The 23,082-nt window shown below is 40.6% G+C and overlaps 1 protein-coding gene, 1 non-coding gene and 1 pseudogene across 2 annotated transcripts in view; 2 read left to right on the top strand and 1 right to left on the bottom strand.

The window, feature by feature from the left end:
- nectin4a (nectin cell adhesion molecule 4a) overlaps nucleotides 1–17,245 on the bottom strand; it is a 51,118-nt gene extending 33,873 nt beyond the window's left edge. Inside the window, exon 1 of the mRNA XM_037681789.1 lies at nucleotides 17,194–17,245. Coding sequence (XP_037537717.1) covers nucleotides 17,194–17,245 — 52 coding nt within the window. The remainder of the gene's footprint in view (nucleotides 1–17,193) is intronic.
- On the top strand, nucleotides 12,691–12,809 carry LOC119421327 (annotated as a pseudogene).
- A 517-nt stretch (nucleotides 17,246–17,762) lies between the features above and the next one.
- trnak-uuu lies at nucleotides 17,763–17,835 on the top strand. The gene has a single exon. It is a non-coding gene; the product is annotated as a tRNA-Lys (tRNA).
- Nucleotides 17,836–23,082: the final 5,247 nt, after the last annotated feature.

Raw genomic sequence — 23,082 nt, 5'->3', positions numbered from 1 at the left:
GTGTAAATTGTAAATTTTATTTTTAAAGGCAAACTTTTTAAATGTCTACAGAGTTTTATGTAGGAAATGAGACAAGTTCAATAGAGCCTTCACTTCCAGTTTGAAGTGAAAAGTCTGAGCTCTGATTCAGTGGAAGTCAATGGAAACTTTGGTGCCCTCTGCTCTCTGGGGGGGTTGAACTGAATTCAGAAATTTTATGGCAGTAACTATGCAATTCACTGACTGAAAAAAACCTGATTCTTATGCTCTAATATAAACAGTATAACAATGTAAACTTTGCTAAAACAGTAAGAACAGGGTTTTTTTCCATTTCCGAATGTTTAAACAGCACAAAGTTGGTGTGACGTCATCACACTAAGCTGAGCATTCTGTGGTAAAATAAAAAAACACAAAAGAGATCAATTCAGTTCATGAAGCATGTCCTGTCACCTGAAGGTGTGAAGTTGTCTGAGCTGTACAGCTTCAAACTGTAATTTATTTATTTGTTTATTTTTGCCAAGATAACATATATTTATTTATCTTGGGCTGAGCCATAAAGACTCAGGAGTGCAGCTCTGCTCCAAAATACAAAGAACTCAGTTTACAGCTTGACTGCACCAATGAAACGTGTGTATTACAGATGAATGGAAGCAAGTTTTACAATAAATTTTATAACTGTTATTATTAAACCAGCCACTAGGGAGCACAAGCCAGTGTATCTCTTGTGCCAGTTCCAAGCCCGGGTAAATGGTGAGGGTTGTGTCAGGAATGGCATCCGATGTAAAACACTTTTGCCAGAACTATAATGTGAGTTCATCAAAGCGAAACCATACCGGATCGGTCGAGGCCCGGGTTAACAATGACCGCCACTGGTGCTGTTGACAAACAGGGTGCCGGCGAAAATTGTGCTACTGTTAGTCGAAGACCACGAGGAAGGAATTGTGTCAGGAGACAGAGGGAGAAGAGGAACGTGAAGAATGTAGGACTGAGGGTTGCAACTCTAAATGTGGAGACAATGACAGGCAAAGGTAGAGAGCTGGCTGACATGATGCAGAGAAGGAAGGTAGATGTTTTATGTGTCCAAGAGACCAAGTGGAAGGGCAGCAAGGCTCGCAGCATTGGAGCAGGGTTCAAACTGTTTTACCATGGTGTGGATAGAAAGAGAAATGGAGTAGGGGTGGTCCTGAAGGAGGAGTTGGCAAAGAATGTAGTAGAGGTGAAGAGAGTGTCAGATAGGGTGATGTGCCTGAAGGTAGAAGTAAAAGGTCTGATGCTAAATATCGTCAGTGGTTATGCTCCACAGGTAGGATGTGATGGTTGAGGATAAAGATACATTTTGGACAGATCTGGCTGAAGTGATAGAGACTATTCCCAGGAAGGAAAGAGGGGTGATCAGAGCAGACGTGAATGGACATGTTGGTGAAGGAAACAGAGGGGATGAGGAAGTGATGGGTAGGTTTGGTGACAATGAAAGAAACCAGGAAGGACAGATGGTGGTGGATTTTGCCAAGAGAATGGAAATGACTATAGTCAATACCTATATATTTCCAAAAGAAGGAGGAACATAGAGTGACCTATAAGAGTGGAGGAAGGAGTATGCAGGTCGACTACATTCTGTGTTGAAGAGGAAACCTGAAGGAGATTGGGGACTGTAAGGTTGTGGCAGGGGAGAGTGTGTTCAGACAGCATCGGATGGCTGTGTGTAGAAGGAATGTTGTTGTGAAGAAGAGAAAAAGAGCAAAATCAGAGAAGAAGACCAAATGGTGTAAGCTGAAGAAGGAAGAATGTTGTGAGAAATTCTGAGGGGTGCTGTTAAAGGCTCTGTATGGTAAGAAAGAGCTTCCAAATGACTGGATTATTGCAGCAACAATAATTAGAGAGACAGGTAGGAAGGTACTTGGTGTGTCATCTGGACAGAGAATAGATGATAAGGAAACCTGGTGGTGGAATATTGAAGTGCTGAACGCCATTCAAAGAAAGAGATTAGCCAAGAAGAAATATTACAGTGGGAAGATTGAAGAGAGGAGACAGGAATATAAGGAGATAGGACGTAAAGCAAAGAGGAAAGTAGCTAAGGCAAAAGAGAGGGCGTACAATGAGTTGTATGGGAGACAGGACACTGAAGAGGGCGAGAAGGACTTGTACCGATTGGCAAAAGAGAGGGATCAGGCTAGAAAGGATGTGCAACAGGTTAGGCCTATTAAAGATAGGAATGGCAATGTTCTAACAAGTGATGAGAGTGTGATGGAAAGATGGAAGGAGTACTTTGAGGAGCTAATGAATGAAGATAATGAAAGAGAAAGAAGAGTAGAGGTCATAGAATATGTGGACCAGGAAGTGGGAAAGACTAGTGAGGGTTAAGTCTGGAAAGCTCTGAAAAGAATGAAGAAGGAGAAGGCAGTAGGACCAGATGACATACCAGTGGAGATTTGGAAATGTCTTGGAGAGATGGCAGAGAGGTTTTTGATTCAAATATTCAATGGGGGTGAGAAAATGCCTGAGGAATGGACAAGAAGTGTGCTGGTGCCCATTTTTAAGAACAAGTGTGATGTACAGAGTTGTAACAACTACAGGGGAATTAAGTTGATGAGCCACACAATGAAGATCTGGGAGAGAGTTGTGGAAACAAGACTTAGACGAGAGGTGAATATCTGTGAGCAGCAGTATGGTTTCATGCCAAGAAAGAGCACCACAGATGTCATCTTTGCTTTGAGAATGCTGATGGAGTACAGAGAGGGTCAGAAAGAACTCCATTGTGCCTTTGTGGATTTAGAAAAAGCATATGACAGAGTGCCAAGAGAGGAGGTGTGGTATTGCATGAGGAAATCTGGAGTGGCCGAAAAGTATGTTAGACTGGTACAGGACATGTATGAGGACAGCAGGACAGTGGTGAGATGTGCTGTAGGAGTGACAGATAGCTTCAAGGTGGAGGTGGGATTGCATCAAGGATTGGCTCTGAGCCCCTTCTTGTTTGCTCTGGTGATGGACCAAGATGAGGTCAGGCAGGAATCCCCATGGACTGTGATGTTTGCAGATGACATTGTGATCTGTGGTGAGAACAAGGAACAGGTGGAAGAGAACTTGGAGAGGTGGAGGTATGAACTTGAAATAAGAGGAATGAAAGTCAGTCGTAGTAAGACAGAGTACATGTGTGAATGAGAGGGAGGCCGGTGAAACAGTGAGGCTACAAGGAGCAGAGGTCACAAAGGTGCAGGATTTCAAGTACTTGGGGTCCACTATCCAGGAAAATGGGGAGTTTGGTAAAGAAGTGAAAAAGAGAGTCCAGGCAGCAAGGGCGTCAGAAGCATCCGTAATGTGGGGGGGACACGATGTGTGTAGGTGTGTGTGTGTGTGTGTGTGGGGGGGGGGGGTCCAAATGAACGTTTTTTTATGTGTGGGGGGACTTGTCCCCTTCACATATAATGGTTGCGATGCCTATGCCAAGCAGGATGGAGTAGATGGCGAAAAGTTTCAGGAGTGATTTGTGACAAAAATGTGTCAGCAAAGGTCAAAGGAAAAGTTTACAAGACAGTGGTAAGACCAGCTATGTTGTATGGTCTGGAGACAGTGGCATTGACAAAAAGACAGGAGAAAGAACTGGAAGTGACAGAAATGAAGATGTTGAGGTTCTCCTTAGGAGTGACAAGGATGGATAAGATTAGGAATGAGATCATCAGATGTACAGCACAGGTTGAACAACTGGGAGACAAAGTTAGAGAGGCCATATTGAGATGGTTTGGACATGTAGAGAGGAGGGACAGTGGGTATGTTGGTAGAAGGATGTTAGAAATGCAGCTGCCAGGAAAAAGACAAAGAGGAAGGCCAAAGAGGAGATATATGGATGCAGTTAGAGAGGACATGAAGGTAGTTGGAGTGAGGACAGAGGATGCAGAGGACAGAGTGAGGTGGAGGAGGATGACTTGCTGTGGCGACCCCTGAAGAGGGAAAAGCCGAACAAAGAAGAAGAAGTTTATTTTTGCCAAGATCCCTTTGTTGTCTTTGTGGAACTATTTGCAGGCTTTTGGAGTGAAGAGAAGAATTGGAAATACCCGCCATCGCCCTGTCAGCCCGGCTGTTCATCCATCATTGCATGTTCTGAGCATGATAACTTAAGAAATAAACGAGGTACCGACGTCCATTTTGCTGCATGGCTGCATTTAGGCATAAGAAACTTTCCTTTCTACAAATCCAAGAAGGCTGCTACCACAAATATATGTAAACTGACCACCCATATAATTTGAAGAAACTATGTTTTCTAGATTTTATATTGCTTAAAATATAGTTTCCTAAAGTGATAGGGGTGACCGCAGAATAATCTATGGTGGACAAAGCCACCAATGGCCACCCCCTGGCTCCGCTATTGCACCTGGTGTGTAGAGCTTTGGACAAGCAAAAAATATATAAACAAATCAACGTATTTTCTTTTATGCAGTGTAGCTCCTGACAACTAGAATATGTTACAATAAACTCATTAAGGTTTATTTGCATTCTCTGTTCAATTCCAGTCCAGAGAAACACTCATCGCGAAACTACAAAAAATTTACTATTCAGATCCGTAAGAGATGGAGTACTTCAGCGTACTGATTGTTTTCCTAAAGATTGTCTTTCCTGTACAATGTACTGCTAACACAAATCAAAATCCAGAGATCCTGATCAAATTAAAATACCTGTCCACAATGTTCCCTGCTGGATGGACGGATGGACGGATGGATGGATGGATGATGGATGGATGGGTGGACGTATGGATGGATGGGTGGATGGATGGATGGTAGATGGATGGATGGATGGTGTTTAAAACATGAACTATTTTATGCAACGAATTTACCTATGACATTTATTTATTTATTTATTTATTTATTTATTTATTTATTTATTTATTATCAATCTTTAATTTCAGCTCCTCATATTTTCAGTTTTCATTTTCAAAAAAACAATTTCAGAATTCCAAATAAAAAAGCTGAAATTATCTCTGTCACTGTGGCTGTGGTAGGGCAGCTGACTTGGGACCAGACAGTCACAGGTTCAACTGCTCACATGCCACGGTATCCTTGAGCCAGATACCCAATCCCTCACTGCTCCCCGGGCGCCTACATAGCTGCCCGCTGCTCCACCTGGTGTGTCTCAGGTGTGATGGGTTAAATGCAGAGAACTAATTTCATCACTGTATAGAAACATGCAGTGATGACAGCACAAAGACTTTCACTGCAAATGTCCAACCCACAGGAATAATAAAGTGTCCTAAAGATGACGCCTGTTTCATTCCACCCACACTGTGATTTAAAACATTTAAATAATCCTAAAAGACTGACGGGCCTTGGTGCTGGTGCACTGATCCTCCAGTAAAAACAGCATCAATAATAGATTAATTCAAGGACGAGATTAAAAGTGATCCATGAACAACTTGTCTGCAGAGCTGCTGTGTGTTTTAATCCTCCACACTGGTTTCATCAGACCACATTCAGAAGCACCTTATCAGGTAAAATCAGTTCAGACTTGTTTTTACATATATCTTCTTACAGTTGGTGTTTTTACAAGTTTCACCTCTGTGTGACAAAAGTCTGGTTTAGACTTCCTTAAATAGATGAAGCTCACATATCTGAAACATTAAGCACCTTCATGTCTCCATATGGATGAATTTTAATTTTTCAAATGGTGTCCCCATTGAGTTTGTTGATTCCTATAAATATTTGGGTATCTTGGTCGACTCACATCTCTCTTTTAAGCTCCATGTGGAAAACTTGATAAAGAAACTGAAAGTTAAACTGGGTTTCTTTTTCAGAAACAAATCCTGTCTAACCCTGAATGCTAGGAAACACCTTGTATCTGTGACTTTCCTTCCCTCCATTGATTATGGTGATATTATTTACATGAACGCTCCTACAAGAACCCTGCAGATGTTGGATGCTGTCTATCATGGTGCACTAAGATTCATAACTGGCTGTGATTATCGTACCCACCACTGCACCCTGTATTCACTGGTTAACTGGACATCATTAACTTCACGCAGACTCTCTCACTGGTACATTTTCATCTTTAAATCACTTCTTGGTCTGTTGCCTTCATACATCTCCTCCTACATGTCTCTGCGTGAGTGCAGCTACGGAGTGCGCTCTCAGGACATTATTACCTGCAGTGTTCCCTCAATGAGGACTGAACTTGACAAAAGGGTCTTCTCCTATTCCGCTCCTGTTTCCTGGAACATCTTACAAAAAGATTTGAAGCTCTCGACCTTGACCTCTCTAAGTGTCTTTAAGAATCTGTTGGACTCCTGGCAGGGTCCAATGCTGACATGTTCCTGTTTTTAGTTTTCTACATTTGTCTTGGAATCTAGCTGTTTTTTGTTTTGTTACCTTTTCCTTTTAGCCATCCTATTTGTTAAAAAACAAAACTGTAGTATGCTTTTTATAACTGTTTATTGTTGTTGCTATTGTCCATTGTTGTCATCTTTCTTTGTTGAAATCAGGTCTCTCTTGTAAATGAGTCCTCGAGGCTCAATGGGATTTACCTGTCTAAATAAAGGTTGATTGATTTAGGTTCTGAAGGTCTGATGAAGAATAAAGATTGATCTAAGAGCGTAGAAAAGTTTAATGTTTAATAGAAATCCAGGATATTTCCCTAAAGCTGCTGTTTTAGCACAACTCGTAATTTTATCAGAATCAGCTTTATAGTCACTGACACACAACGAAATTACATTTCAAAGTGGAAAAATCAATAAATATGTTGCTTCGCCGTACACGTCGCTTCTATTATGTGTCACCGCTGACGCATCACATTTGTTACACGTCACCGCTGACAACCTGGACATGTGGGCCGGTGTTGTGCCAAAATCAATTGGCTGCCAATTGGCAGCCGCGGGAGTGTGCACGGGTTTGCTCAAAATTAATAAAGGTGTGTCTTAGTCTAACTTTTACTTAATAAAAGGACTTTAATGGTCAAATCAGCTGCATTTCAAAAGTATCTGCTGCCTCGGTGCTCCGGGAGCACGCAGACAGGGAGGAAATCAAGAAGGAGGAACGCTGAACATTTCTTCGAAATTAAACAAGATAAGCACCTAAAACAATTATCTGTATGCTCAACGTTATAGTAAAGGTGTGGCTCAGTCGAACTTTTACTTAATAAATGCATGTCAATGGTCAAATTAGCTGCATTTCGCCAAAGCGGTGCAGCAAAATGAAGCTGATTTGATGGTTGCTCCAGGCGAACGGGACAAAGGTGGCAGACTTTGGCAAGCCATTGTGTCATTAATAGCTACTTTTACCTATTATATGACACAATGGCGCAGCACGGTGGCGCAAATGGTAGAGCTACTGCCTCTCAGCGAGCAGGTCCCTGGTTCAAACCCCGGTCCAGGGGCCTTTCTGGGTGGAGTTTGCATGTTCTCTCCGTGCATGCGTGGGTTTTCTCCGGGTATTCCGGTTTCCTCCCACAGTCCAAAAACATGCATGTTAGGCTGATTGGTAACTCTAAATTGTCCCTAGGTGTGAGTGAGAGAGTGAATGGTTGTTTGTCTCTGTGTGGCCCTGTGATGGACTTGCGACCCGTCCAGGGTGTCCCCCGCCCCTCGCACAGTGATTGCTGGACATGGGCACCGGCGACCCCCGTGACCCGAAATGGAATAAGCGGGTAAAGAAAATGGATGGATGGATGGATGGATGACACAATGGCATGCCATTCTACTCAAGTGCCATCTAGCGTCTGAAAATGGTAGTGTTTAATATTTTCATTCAAAATGAATGAACACGATCATATCTCAGCCAAAATTTGGTTTATATATATGAGAAAAAAAATCCATAAATAAGTCGCTTCGGCATATAAATTGCAGGACATGCAAATTATGCAAAAAATCATGACTTATAGGGCGAAAATACAGTAAATAAGGAAAAGGGAAACACGAGGGAAGAGGAGTGATATGAAGTAATTGTTCCAAACAGAAACATCATGTTTACACAACCCAGCACTGAAGCTGCTATGAATAATGCATGATGGGACTCTGCCAACAGACGCTCCAAGATGTTCCAGAGAAAAAGAACGAACAAGCTTGAACCTGAAGGTTTTGTTGGGAAATTTAAAAAATGTCGCCGTGTTCGAACTGTGACTGTCACAACACTGCCGATAAATATGGTTCATTATTTAAAAAGATGATTTTTCAAATTAAAAAGAAGGCCTTTAATAACGGAGTTGAGAACTGACGGAGCTGTAGCCATTTTAATAAACCTTAAAAACAGCGCGTGTGTTGATGACTCTCTGCTACTACCACATCAGATTTTAGCTCAACATCTGCTAAACTGACTGTATTAAAGCCATTTGTCCCTGAGTTAATTTGCCGTGTCAGCCATCTTGCACTGAATGAATATAAAATGTCATCAGTTGTTTCTTCTAATAGGTTCATCATGGATTCATGAGATATTTTGCTAACAGAAGAGTTGACTCCAACAATTAACAATAACGCTCTCAATAGTGATCTCTCACATGAAGAAGCACTTGAAGTTCGTACTGTGGATCAGTCTCAGAGACAACCAGGTCAAATATATCTAACATCTAAAATACAATGAATTATATCAATACTTGTGTTTTCTAAGGTCACTTAGTTGTGGTGTCTATTTTTTATTTAAATGGCCTACAATATTAATCATTTAATCAATTACTTTCTTGAAAATTTTCATAAAATCCATCCATCTAGAGATATTTTGCTAACAGACAGTTCACTCCAGTTTATAATTAAAATAAAGGTCCCAGTCTTTTAGTGCTCAGAATATGATGGGGATCATTCTAAGCTACTATCACTCCAGAGCTTGTTGGTCCTTACGTGTAAAAGAAGCTGACTTATTGAAATTTTTGTCTGAACTGAGATTGGTTAGGTGTGGTGGCCATCTTGTATCATGATGACTCCAAAATTCAATCAGATGGAGAGGTCCATCCAATAAATAACTCCTGCAAGTTTAATTAAAGTTAATCATGTGGTTCATGAGATATAACTTTTCATAAGAAGATGATTAAAAGCCCTGATCCTGTTAATCCTCTCTAACTTTTGCAGCAGAAGTAAGAGCTGAGCAGATCTGCTGTGAAGAAACTTCAGTACGAGTTGATTCAAACCCTCATGATCACTGCGTGAAGATGTGATTCATGCGTTTACCGTCATGACCCGTGTGCCATGAAGACAGCTGTGTGGTTTTTGTGTCTGAGAATGTGTTCATTGTTTGTAACCCTGAGGTTTGGGGTGGAATCTGCCTGTGCTGCATTACTGAAATAACCCTCAGCCTGTGCTGCCTTCATGGATGCAGGTGAAGCACGACTGAGTCAGCTGCAGTCTGACGAGCAGTTGTAGCAAATGACTGAAACTCTTTGTCTGCAATCAAATCAAATGAGTTCAGTCCCTTCAGTTACATCAACCATGTGCTCTGGTTTGCATTAAGTGTTGTATTTACCGTATTTTTCGGGCTATAAGGTGCACTTAAAATCCTTTAATCGACAATAAGCTTTATAATCAGGCGCACCTTAAGTATTAATTCTGGTTGTGCTTACTGACCTTGAACCGATTTTATGTGGTTATTGTGAATGAGTTAATAAAGTTTGACTTATCTGACTGTTTTGTTGCGCTTAACGCACCTTATACCATATATTTCGGCCTATAAGTCACATTTTTTTGCAAAATTTACATGCCCTGTGACTTATACGCCAAAGGGACTTATTTAGGGATTTTTCCCCTCATATTTATAAACCAATTTTTGTCTGAGATATGACCGTTTTCATTCATTCTGACATTGAAAATATTAAACACTACCATTTTCAGCTGCTAGATGGTACTTGTGTAGTATGGCATGCTGTTGTGTCATGTAATGGGTAAAAGTGGCTATTAATGATACAATCAGCTTGCCATAACCTGCCACCTTCGTCCAGCTCTCCTGGAGCAACTGTCAAATCAGCTTCATTTCGCTGCATCACCCCAGCAAAATACAGCTGATTTGACCAATAAAGTCATTTTATTAAGTAAAAGTTCAACTGATACACACCTGTACTATAATGTCGAGCAAACAAGTAATTGTTTTAGGTGGTTATCTTGTTAAATTTCGAAGAAATGCACAGCAAGTCGCCCCCTGCGCGCTACTTCTGCATAACGGCTTTTGAAATGCTGTTGATTTGACAGTCAAAGTGCATTTATTAAGCAAAAGTTAAACTGAGACACACCTTTACTATAATTTCGAGCAAACATATAATTGTTTTTAAGTGTTAATCTTATTAAATTCTTGTTAAAGTCCTCCCGTGCCACCATTTGGCAGCCAGTCAATTTTTGGCACAACGCCGGCCCACATTTCCGGGTTGTCAGCAGTGATGCAAAATAGATGTGACAAATACGGCGAAGTGATATATTTATGAATTTTTTCACTTTATTAGACATATTTGGACTGACACGACTTATACGGCGGTGCCACATGTATGGCGGAAAATACAGTAATCTGGTGTACCTTATGTATGAAAACAGACCTGTTCATTGATATCGCACCTTATAGTCAGAAAAACACGGTATGTTTGTTTTAAGTGTGAATGGGAAAACAAGTGAGCTAGAAGAGAACCAGGGAGCGTCAACAAATTGCTGTATTCTGTGATACTGGTCAATAGCATCAATTATTTTCTTTGTAGTGTCACTTAAATCACATCCAACTTTTTTTTTTTTTCATTTAGCCTTTAGTATGTAGTCTCATTGAGCTACGAGAACTCATTTTCAAGAGAGACCTGTTTAGGGAGCAGATGGGGTTTAAGGGCCTTGCTCATGGGCCCAGGGTGGGGCGAATGAGGGTGGGGGCAAGTGTGGGTACTTCACCTACCCCACCCACATTTTTGATGTTGTCTGTACCGGTGCGTGAACCAGCGATCTTCCGATCACAGGCCCACCTCCTCTAACCTCTGCGCCACCGCTCCCCCTTCATTAATAAAACAGATATTCATGCCATCTGTTAATCAGTGGCAATATTAGCCTTTTTTTGGGGGGGGGGGGCACTCAAACACCACTAAATTTTAACTCAGCACCCCTGAAAAATTAAGAAACCATCATTATGATTTTGTAAGGAAACTCAGTTCTCAAACCTTAGACCAGGGGTCTGCAACCTTTATGATTAAAAGAGCCATTTCTTCCCCTCTGCACACTAAATAAAATGTCTTTGGAGCCACACCTGCTAAAGTTGTGATTATCAAGGAGGGGCCTTTTCTGGCCAGTAAGTGTGATATTATGAAACTAAAATATCAAATGATAATTAATATTTATTGATATTTTATATATTAGGGCAAACGAAAAGACTGGATTTATGTAAAGAAGAAAAATATTTATAATTATTTACCAATTTTATAAAAATTCAAACACAAATATGCAGGCTTATGTGAGTTTCTTTTTAATTGTAGAAGCAATTCATAAAGTATCCTATTATGGTGTAATAAAGCATAAAGTAAAAAATTAGGCCAGTTTGCTGGATACATAATTGAATTTTACTATGAAAATAAATACTTCCATTTACTTTGTTTTTTTTTTCTTTAATTTTATTGTTATCAAGATGACTCTTCATATTTCTTCTCAGCAACTTGCCTTAAAGGTAGTCCCCCCAAAACATTTGGTGGATTTGAGAAAAAGATCACACCGTAAGTTACGGTGTGATGGACTGGAAGTGAGATAAAAGAAGTTGCTAACAAACTACTAGCATGATGTAGTCAACGAGTTTTATGCCTTTTCTTATTACGTACTATCAATAAATGATCGGAAAGCTGCTAAAACGAGTCATATCTTGTTGTTGGTACAACGACCAATAAACTTCAGTTTTATGTTAGTTTTGGTCAAAACTTAGAGCTGCAGAGGGCCCAAAGAGCCATAGTGTGCAAACCCTCACCTTAGATTAACCAAAAAACGAAATAAATTTGGAATAAACGATGACACTCTTAAACAAGCCAGTAAAATCTATGATTTTTTTTGCACAAGTAGAATCCTTGATGTCACCTGTCAATCATTCCATCAACTGACCAATCGGCAACCTCAATTTGTCCTGAAGTGAACGCCTCTTACCTGCAGGAGCTCCACTCACTTCCTCTGACAACTTTGTCTGGGTTTTTCAATATGAACGCTTTGCAGTCAGAGAGATTTCATGATAAATCATCATAAAAAATGGTTAAATGTTGTCCGTGGAGAACATGTAAGTCAGACGCATGTTACCCTGAGAGTTTAGAAGGTGGAATACAGTTTATTCCATTTCCAAAACCCTAAATAGAGTCTGGGAAAATGTAAAAGGTGATAAAGGCCAGCGACCAACCTCATGAGCAGCTGAATACAAGTTATGAACAGGAAGTACCACATGTTCATCTGTACGAAGGTAACTGCAGGTAAATCCTCCATTTTCTGTCATAATTACATTGCATGCTTAATGGTTAAATTAAAGGTTAATGTTTAAAGCTAGCTGTGCTTTGTTTTGTGTGTTTTAAATGTAGATATATGTTACAACTTCTGATCGCAATAGTTTAGTCTTTGTTTACTATGATCCTAGAGATCCTGATGCATGCTCAATAATCCAGGTAGAAAAATCTAAAATCCAGGTAGAAAAATCAGACTGAGGAAGTCTTTCGGATGAAAGACGAAACGTTTCTACATTTTTTTGTTGTTTTGCTTTGTTTGGTTTTTTTGAATGTCCAGAGGACCAGATTTAACTTTTTTATATTATGATCCTAGAGCTCCTTGTTTACAACCATAGCACCCTGAACACCCTCGTTCTCATCGGATCTTGGAAGCCAAGCAGGGTCACGCCTGTGTAGTATTTGGAAGGGAGACAACCTGGGAATACCAGGTGTTGTAAGCTTTTACACGTCTCACAAACCACATGAGATGTGTTGTTCAAGCCAAGAGCTACTGTCAGTACTGGGGGCTAAGCACCCCTAAAGGTCAGATCCTAGAATTGCCCCTACTGTTTATGTTTGTCCAATAGTTTATTTAGATTTAGACACATTTGTATCATTTTGGATATATATTTTTTTACTTCTCATTTTTTTATTGATGAAGTCCACATTATGCTGACCAGCTCTCCACAAATCTTTGGACTATAGATGGACTGTGGCAACAGTTGCTCCCTGAAGTGTCTCACTGGGCTACAACTGATGGTGAACAACTTGCAAACATAATTCGTGAGGAAGCTTCTGAAATGTCTTTAAACACTTCCAGAATTTTCGAATGCTCTTGCATGAGGCACAGAAGTCTTGTGGCGTGAACTTTGACTATGTCCAAAAAACTTGTGCAACACATCTTCTCGCACAATAAATGCAGAGTCCTTGAAAAAGTCTTAAATGCTTTTGTTGAAAGGAATCTAGAAATTTTCAAATTTTGTTTTTAGAAACTCAGGAGAAAAAGTGCTGCATTTGCATCTGCTAAAGTCACAAATGCTCAGGTCTAACCATGATGATAATGAATCATTATTATTCAAAAGGACTCATCCACATCTGCTTATCTTCATTTCAGGAAGGCACTCCAGTGGATGCTACAGTGGGTACAAAATGAGGCAATATGGGTATGATGTGGGCGGAGGAGGGGCAACAAAATGTCATTAACAGTTATTCCAAGTTTGACCATGACAATGGGTCATAATAAACAAAACTACACAAACTAAACTGAGGTAAAGGATTTTTTTACAACCTCTACTTTTTTAATTTGATCTCTGGCACCTGGCATGCTCTGTACAGGATGTATGGTTGGAGGTACAGTGGAGTCCCCAAATGCAAACAAAATTGTTTTATAAATTAATTTGTCCAAATTTTGTTCAAAACTGCAAATAATTTCTCAAAATGCTGAATGAAGTTGCATAATATGTTTTTATACTCTATTGTAGTTGGTTCAACACAGTAATCCTTTTTTTTTTAACATAAGACGATCTGTATTTTTATTAGCTTTTAAAACTATGAGATCATTATGCATGTTTGTGTCACGGTCAGCGGCCCCCGCTGCCCCTCCCCATCTGCCTAAGCCTCTGCCTTCTCCTTCAAGCTGCAACCAGGAACCAACTGTCACGGTCAGCGGCCCCGCTGCCCCCCCATCTGCCTAAGCCTCTGCCTTCTCCTTCAAGCTGCAACCAGGAACCAACATTTATATCTTCAAACAATCATCCCACAAACTAAATCATTTCCTTCCATTTCTAGGTTCTGTCTCTGTCTGCTCTTTATGTTTTTGTTGTTCTGCTCTGTGTGTGATTTTCTGTTTATCTGATTCTGTTATTCTCCACTCACTCCTCAGTCTGCCTCTCCACTCAATCTTTATCATTCACACCTGTCCCTCATCAGCCACCTGCCCAGGTGCTCTCGTTACTCACTCTCCCTCTGTCTCATAAAAAGCCTGTCTCTCCTTCACTCCTTGTCCGGTGATTGTTCTGTGTTCACAGATTTCTCAGTCCTCCTCTGTCTTGTCAGTTTTTGTCCCTCTGATGATCTGCTCTGCCTAGTTTCTGATCCTGTCTGCCAAAGTAAGTTTTGCTGCACCGACAGCCTTTTGTTTTGTTATTTAAAATAAATTTTTATTTTAAACTCCTGCCTCGCTCGCCTCCCTGCAATTGGGTTCCAACCTCGAGGATCGTGACATGTTTGTGTTTATTTATGCATATTTTGTGAGGGCAGCTACTGAATACCTCTGAGTTTTTATCACATCACCCAAATTAGATAAATGTATTTTATTGCATCATGATGTAATGTCGTAAAAAATCTTGTATTTTGTTTTCTTTTATTGAAGCGTATCAAACAGTACCATGTCATCTCATTCTGTATTGTCAGAGTCAGAGTCAGAGTCAGAGTTTCTTTATTGTCATTCGCACCTCATGTGGTACATGTGGTGGAGCGAAATTATGTACACAGGGTCCCAGTTACATCCAACAATAAAATGTATAAGAAAAAACAGTAATAACATCTAAGATATGAACTAAGAAAAACATCAACTAAATATACACTAAGCACTCATAACATAAAACATTGAACATCACCACAAACATGAACATGAGTCTGTGAGCAGATGTGCACGCATGAACACATCAACACTGAAACAGATCAGCAGCAACATGATATGGTTTTTCACAGTGATTATTCTAGTTAGAGATTCATGAGTCTAACAGCCTCAGGGTAGAAGCTGTTCCTCAGTCTAGTGGTTCTACACTTAATGCTCCTTAACCTCCTTCCTGAGGGGAGTGGGGCAAAAAGTGTGTGTGCTGGGTGGGTGGGGTCCTTCATGATGCAGGTGGCCCTCTTCCTGCATCTGGAGGTGTAGATGTCTGTGATGGTGGGGAGACTGATTCCGTCATATTTTATAACCTTTGTTCCACTCTTAATGTGCTACCTCACTGGACTTCAAGTAGTAGAGAAAAGGGAGACACTCAAAGCTGCAAGAAATTAAAAAAAATATATATATATATGTTTCAGTCCCACTTAGTTGTGAGATCTGACGCCTGTGGGACAGAAAACATATTATATATATATATATATATATATATATATAATATAATATATATATATATATATATATATATATGTTTGTATGTCAAAATCTGCTGTGTTTGAATCAGTGTTATCAATCCTCTACGTATTAAAAAGTGTACTCTAGCTGCAGACTGGATCATAACTGTGGGGCAGCTGCTACAGTGGGTCAACACTCAGAATTCAGTGAGACTGCAATGAAAACATTTCAGGTTTCATCAAAGTTTCCATCAGTCACAGCCCAGTGAGCTCCAGACTTCCTGCTCAAGAATCACAGAAAAAATGCTGGGAAGAGTTTAGGACACCCACAATGGCTTTGTGACTATTTTAGGAGAAAACTGGTTGCACAAACATTTTGAAAATGGCCAAAGTTCAAACTACAACATTGTCTCTGTGACTCATTTATTGCCCCACATCACAGAGCGAAAAGGGGGAATTGGAAATATCTTCCATCTGTCCGTCCATGCATGATTTGAACATAACTTGAAACATAAGTGAAGTACTGACTTTCATTTTGGTGTGTGGCTACATCTAGGCGTAAGAAAGGTCCCTATCAAAAACTGGGTTGTCACGTCAAAATCAAAGATGGCCACCACCATACATACAGAAACCAGCCATCCCAGTTATTTGAAGAGATTATGCTTTCTAGTTTTTATATTGCTTAAACTTATAGTTTTCTCAAATGACCGGGGTGGCCAAAGATTAATCTGCGATGGCCAAAGCCACCACTGGCCACCCCCTGGCTCCATAATTATGTCTAGTGGTGGAAACAATTGCACTCTCTACTTGTCAGGACGCGTTACTCTGTGCTGCCTCCAATAAGCAATAAATTAATAAATAAATAAAACATATCTCTTCTTTTACTCAGTGTAACTCTGACCCACTTGAATATCTTGCACTAAAATCATTGTGTACTTGCTATCCTTGTTCAATTCCAGTTCAGAAAAACACTCATCTCAAAAACTACAAACATTCACTATTCAAACCCCTCAGTGACGGGGGACATCAACGTGGTTGTTAGCCAAATCCCTCAAAGATCCCAGATCTCTTTTCCAAGAGAGGCCTGAAGGCAACAAAAAAAAAGAAAAATAATACATGCATGTTTTGTTCTTTAGGAGGAAACCAAAGCACCTGAAGGAAACCCACACAAAATCTGAGGAGAACATGCAAACTCCAGACCCTGGACCCAAACTGGGTTTGGAACGCAGGGCCTTCTTGCTGTGCGGCAACACCAACCACTGATCCATTCGAGGAAACTGAAAACCACCATGAGACTCATGAACGCTGACAAACAGACAGATTTATTGATAGCGACACTGAACGTTGTCAAAATTGATCATTTTACTGAACAACTTCACAGTAATTAACCGCGGTGAGCTGTGAGGCTCTACGCCCTGCCAGTAAAACAGAGAGTTCACACAGTTCCTGTGTATCAGGAGTGGGATTGGTCAACAGCAACCTGTTCTTCCTGAAATGTCAGACGGCTCTACAAGTGATTTTAACAGACAGGTCTCCCCAAGAAAAGTTGTCCACTTGCGTGATACATTTTATATCCAGTCTATACAGATTAACAGATTAAAGCTGATGAATACACGAGATGAGAGGTTTTACAGTAAAAAGAAAAGTGTTGAAACAATAACTGCAGATGTTGATATGTTTGTGTTGACAGGGTCAGATGTTTGAGTCTGAGACTGCTGCCCCTCCACTGACACACTGCCCAGACTCCAGGGGTTGTCTTACCACAGAACAGGACACAGAGACACAGTGAGAGGCTGCTCAGCAGAGGTGTCATCCTCTTCAGCAGGTGTTGCTAACTCTGCACACGTTGGGCCAATGTCAGCGCCGCAGTGAAGCTCATCGGTCCAGGTAGTCTGATCCTAGATGTCGGGAAAAGACAAAGCACCGGGAGCTCTCATGCCTCGAGCTGTCAGATCATCTTCAGGGACGTTGGCGTTCTCAGAGTCCTTTCCAGAGAGACGTCCAGGTGGCGAAAGTCTATAAAACGTCTCGTCTGTGAAGGTAAACCACACAGCTGGCCGAGTAGAAAAAGAAGGAGCAGCTTAACCTGTGAGGGATACACCTGTTTGTGCTACACTTCACACTCCCTCTCTCTGTCATACACACACATTCAAACCAAAACTGACTTTTCCGGTTTGGCTGAGGCAACATGACAGTTATTTTCTCGTCTCTACTTGCTCGGCTGAACAGAGGAGCGGCAGGTGAATGAGCACAAACAGCTTATGCTCGGTCTAAGTCAGAAATGCAGGCGGCCAGAAGAGCCTCCTAGAAAGAAAGAAAGACATACTAGGGCCTGGAAAGCTCAGTCGGTAGAGCATCAGACTTTTAATCTGAGGGTCCAGGGTTCAAGTCCCTGTTCAGGCAAAGTGTACTTTTTGCAGGACACTCTTGTGAGTGAGTCCTCGTGGCTCATTGACGCTTACCTGTATAAATACAGGTTAAATGAAACAGACAGACAGATACATGTTTATAGAGAATAGGGTCTGGATAGCGCAGTCGGTAGAGCATCATACTCTTAAACTGAGGGTCCAGGGTTTAAGTCCCTGTTCAGGGAAAGTGCACTTTTTACAGGACTCTATTGTGAGTGAGTCCTCACAAATCATTTACACTTACCTGTATAAATACACATTAAATAAAACTGACAGAGCAACAAGTACATAAATATAGAGGATCGAGTCTGGATAGCTCATTCGGTAAAGCATCATACTTTTAATCTGAGGGTCCAGGGTTCAAGTCCCAGTTCAATAAAGTGCACTTTATACGGGACTCTATTGTGAGTGAGTTCTCATGGCTCATTTATACTTGTATAAAAACAGGTTAAATGAAACAGACAGACAGACATATACATATGTACAGTTGATAGAGACTGGATAGCTCAGTTGGTAGAGCATCAGACTCTTAATGTGAGTGTCCATGGTTCAATCCCTGTTCAGTCAAAGTGCACTTTTTTACAGGACTCTTGTGAGTGAGTCCTCATGGCTCATTGACACATACCTGTATAAATAAAGGTTAAATGAAACAGACAGAAAGACAGAAACATATATAGAGGATAGAACCTGGATTGCTCAGTCGGTAGAGCATCAGACTCAATCTGAGGGTCCCGAGTGTAGTGAACCAGGCCCCTGACCTCAACCTGTCTCTGAAGACCCTCAGGGGACAGGAACTGTTATTTCATTGATCTAAATCCAGAAATACAAATTATCTCATCAAGAGACTATTTAATTGTATCCTGAATTAATCAATTGAAAGAACACTCTTCCTTTTTACATTATCATTACTATTTTAGAATATCTTGATAATCAAAGTGTGTTTAGTTCATACCATTTCTAAATGTTGAAGTCAACCACTCATTTAAATCAACTGTGAAACAGTATTAATGATTTTTAAACCTCATTAGACTTAGAAATCAAGTTAAATGTCTATTTACAAAGTAATTGTGCATTTTGATCTTCTGTCTGAATGACTGGATTTGATGTCGGTCAGAAGTCACGGATGTCGGTCAAAGGTCAGAAAGCAAGTTATTAGAACGAAGTGTCTTGTTTTTAAACCTAGCAGACAGTAAATAACCTCAACTGGCATATGCGTTTGTCTCACTTCGCCATAACATTCCTCTGTCTGTACTAACCATTCGTAAACATTCCTGCTGTCTTTTTGACTCCTAATAACCCTCTGACATCACTAAAACACCGCCCCTGCTGGTTGTTTCAACCAATCAGGAAGTACCAATTGACAGGAAGTGAGTACTCTTTAAAAAGTCAACACTTCCTGGGATCATCCAGTGTTCCTTCAGTCTTCCTGCAGTTTTCCTCAGTCTTTTTAAAGTCTTTCTTGGGACTATGGAGTCTTCTTGCAGTCTTCTACTTCTGAGTGGAATCTCTGACTGGAGTCTTACTGAGAGTTCCTAAGGAACTTTCAGATTTAATCAATAGCTGATAGATTTGACCGTGAGACGGGGGTCCGTCCATCCCAGCGGAGTCACAGCGCCTCGCTGTGAACTCACCCGGGCGTAATGCCCTACAACTTCGAAGGAAGCTTGTTCTATTGAACGGAGTAAACCACACGACTTCTGACGATGACCAGCCTCTCTAACCGGAGACGCTGTAAAGGGATCGTACTAATGGACTTCTGTTCCGGAGTGGAAGTATCCCCCCATCTAAGGTAACAAAGTCTCTGCACGTCCTGAAGTGTACCGGAAGGTTGAGCTGGTGTTGAAAGAAGCGTGCTAATTCTGGTCAACAAACATACATCTTCCTTCATCCATCTTCCTTTTAAATCTATTCCTTCCCTTAAACTTTTTTATTTGCCAGTAATCCAGATGCCTTCAGAGGTGAATCAGCCTCAATCAGTAATGTTCTGTTGTCTTGTTAGTAAAGCGTGCCAAGTTTTTATTAATCAGAAACAGATTAGCAAATCAATGTGTACATGTCTTGATGTTAAATTTTGATTCTGTTAAATAAATGACCGCATTTATTCTGATGGCTCAAAGATAAAATGGCGTCTCATGTCACTGATTAAACAATCCTCACAGTTATCTCGGTCACATGGTAGAAATTTAACTCGAAAAAAAAAGAATCTGTTGTAATTAAATAATTAATATTCTTTGTGCTTGAACTAGCTTTAAGAATAATTAATTAGTAGTGTCTACAGCAAAGCTGTCCCTACATCACTACATTTTTGGTGGCCCATAAGGTTTCTAAAGAGATAAATTACGTGTGACCCGAGACCTGTGTTATTGTGAAATAACACGTCATGTTGGCATAAAAAAGTCTGAGTTTTGACCTTGGTACAGACATATTTTACGGTTGTGGGGTTTAGAAAGATGGAGAATTGCGTCAATGTGTTCATTTTAAAGCTGAAATTGTCAATCTGTTTGTGTAACTAAGCTGTAAGCAGTGAGAATAATGCATTCATTCTGTTTGAAACTCTAGCATGGACTGGGGGTTCTGCATGTTCGACCCGGTTCTGTTTAATGGACTCGTATGAGTCGTGTTTTAAATGGTGATACGTTGTCTGTGGACTGAGCGCCGTCTCAGAGCTGCTACTATGCTGATTCGTTACGTTTCACAGTAAATTGAGCATGTTTTTGAAGCTTGATGGGCGATAATTTGACTGGACTGTTGATGCTAACAGTCCAGCGAGTACACACGAGCTGTGATTGGTCGACAACCGCTGTTTGGGACGTTCTGATTCGCTGAGAAGCTAGTGGCGTAACGCTGTGTACGTCCACTCACTCAGCCACTTCCCCTAATAACCAAACTTCAACAAATCAAATCCCTCCTACAAGTCAATCCTCAGTTAATCACAGCTTCTCTTTTTCTCCATTCTCAGTCAGTGAGGTCAATAAACTGTTAAAAAATCTTGACCCTAAAAAATCTGCAGGTCCTGATGAACTTCCACCTTATTTCTTAAGGCTGGCTGCTCATATCATCACAGTCCCTGTGACCCATATCTTCAATCTCTCCATAAGACAAAACTCCATCCCAGACACTTGGAAAACAGCCTTTGTTCTTCCTTTGCTGAAGGGAGGTAACCCCACCTCACTGAACAACTATCGACCAATCTCTAAACTCTGTATTTTAGCCAAGGTTCTAGAAAAACTGATAAACTCTCAAATCAAAAATTACCTGGACTCATTTAACATCTTACCTCCACATCAATCTGGTTTCAGGAAACAACACAGCACAACCACTGCTTCACTGAAGGTTCTTAATGATGTTGTTGAAGCACTGGATGCTAAGGATTATTGTGCTGCACTTTTCTTAGACCTGTCTAAAGCTTTTGACACTGTGGATCAGAACATCTTGTGTCATAAACTCTCAGAAATCGGTTTCTCAGATCACACCATTGGTTGATCTCTAACTATCTTTCAGACCGGAGGCAATGTGTTCAACATAATGGTACTTCCTCCAGTTATTTAACAGTCAACAATGGCGTACCGCAAGGCTCAGTCTTAGGACCCACCCTCTTTACAATCTACATACATAATGTAGGTAAAAACATCCCTAATGCATCCATACATTTCTATGCTGATGACATAGTTGTTTATTGTCGAGCTAAAACTGTTGCTAAGGCTTTCCAGCTATTGAAATCTGCATTCAACATCATCCAGACTGATTTGTTTCGCCTCAAACTTGTCCTAAATGCCGACAAAACCAAAGGGATGCTTTTTTCAAATAGGAAGTTGGTCCCAGCATTTCTTCCTCCGATTTTATCCTCAAATGGTGTCCCCATTGAGTTTGTTGATTCCTATAAATATTTGGGTATCTTGGTCGACTCACATCTCTCTTTTAAGCTCCATGTGGAAAACTTGATAAAGAAACTGAAAGTTAAACTGGGTTTCTTTTTCAGAAACAGATCCTGTCTAACCCTGAATGCTAGAAAATGCCTTGTATCTGTGACTTTCCTTCCCTCAATTGATTATGGTGATATTATTTACATGAACGCTCCTACAAGAACCCTGCAGATGTTGGATGCTGTCTATCATGGTGCACTAAGATTCATAACTGGCTGTGATTATCGCACCCACCACTGCACCCTGTATTCACTGGTTAACTGGACATCATTAACTTCACGCAGACTCTCTTACTGGTATATTTTCATCTTTAAATCATTTCTTGGTCTGTTGCCTTCATACATCTCCTCCTACATGTCTCTGTGTGAGTGCAGCTACGGAGTGCGCTCTCAGGACATTATTACCTGCAGTGTTCCTACAATGAGGACTGAACTAGGCAAAAGGGCCTTCTCCTATTCCGCTCCTGTTTCCTAGAATATCTTACAAAAAGATTTGAAGCTCTCGACCTTGACCTCTCTAAGTGTCTTTAAGAATCTGTTGGACACCTGGCAGGGTCCAATGCTGACATGTTCCTGATTTTAGTTTTCTACATTTGTCTTGGAATCTAGCTGTTTTTTTTGTTACCTTTTCCTTTTAGCCATCCTATTTGTTAAAAAAAATAAAAAATAAAAACAAAAACTGTAGTATGCTTTTTTATAACTGTTTATTGTTGTTGCTGTTGTCCATTGTTGTCATCTTTCTTTGTTGAAATCCGGTCTCTCTTGTAAATGAGTCCTCGAGGCTCAATGGGATTTACCTGTATAAATAAAGGTTGATTGATAAACACAGGGGCCCATTTATTGAAAAATTGGCTTATAACAGTAATGTTGATGAGACCCAGAGCTAAAATATTGTGTTAATCTCACTGCTCACTTAAATACAAACATTTACCTGCTGGAAAACTCTAAGATTGCGACGGTTTAACCAAATAGGTTTTGCGGAAAAGTGGATAACCATGGCAGATTTAACATAAGCTAATGTTGCTCCATGTGATAATAAGGACTGGCTTGAGACAGCCCTAAAGATCCTAACAGATTCCTTATATCCATATGGTGAACAGGTGGACAGCATGACCTCAACAGAGTTATTGGACTAGCTGAAGGAAGTTGCAGACAGTGTAACTTCCACAGCCATAACGAAGTCAAGCTATGAACAACTAGCTAAAATAGCACTCTTGCTGAAAGCTAAATTTTGTATTGAGGCCAACAGGGCAGAAGACCTTGCAATAAGGTTGAAACGCGAGACAGAGGACCGCGAAACAACACGTGAGGAGTATCTAA

Source organism: Nematolebias whitei, chromosome 1 (genome assembly GCF_014905685.2).
Source record: "Nematolebias whitei isolate Nwh7 chromosome 1, NemWhi1, whole genome shotgun sequence".
NCBI classification, from domain to species: domain Eukaryota; kingdom Metazoa; phylum Chordata; class Actinopteri; order Cyprinodontiformes; family Rivulidae; genus Nematolebias; species Nematolebias whitei.
The sequence above is the reverse complement of the archived record's forward strand: the minus strand, read 5'-3'. Positions and strand labels throughout refer to the sequence as shown.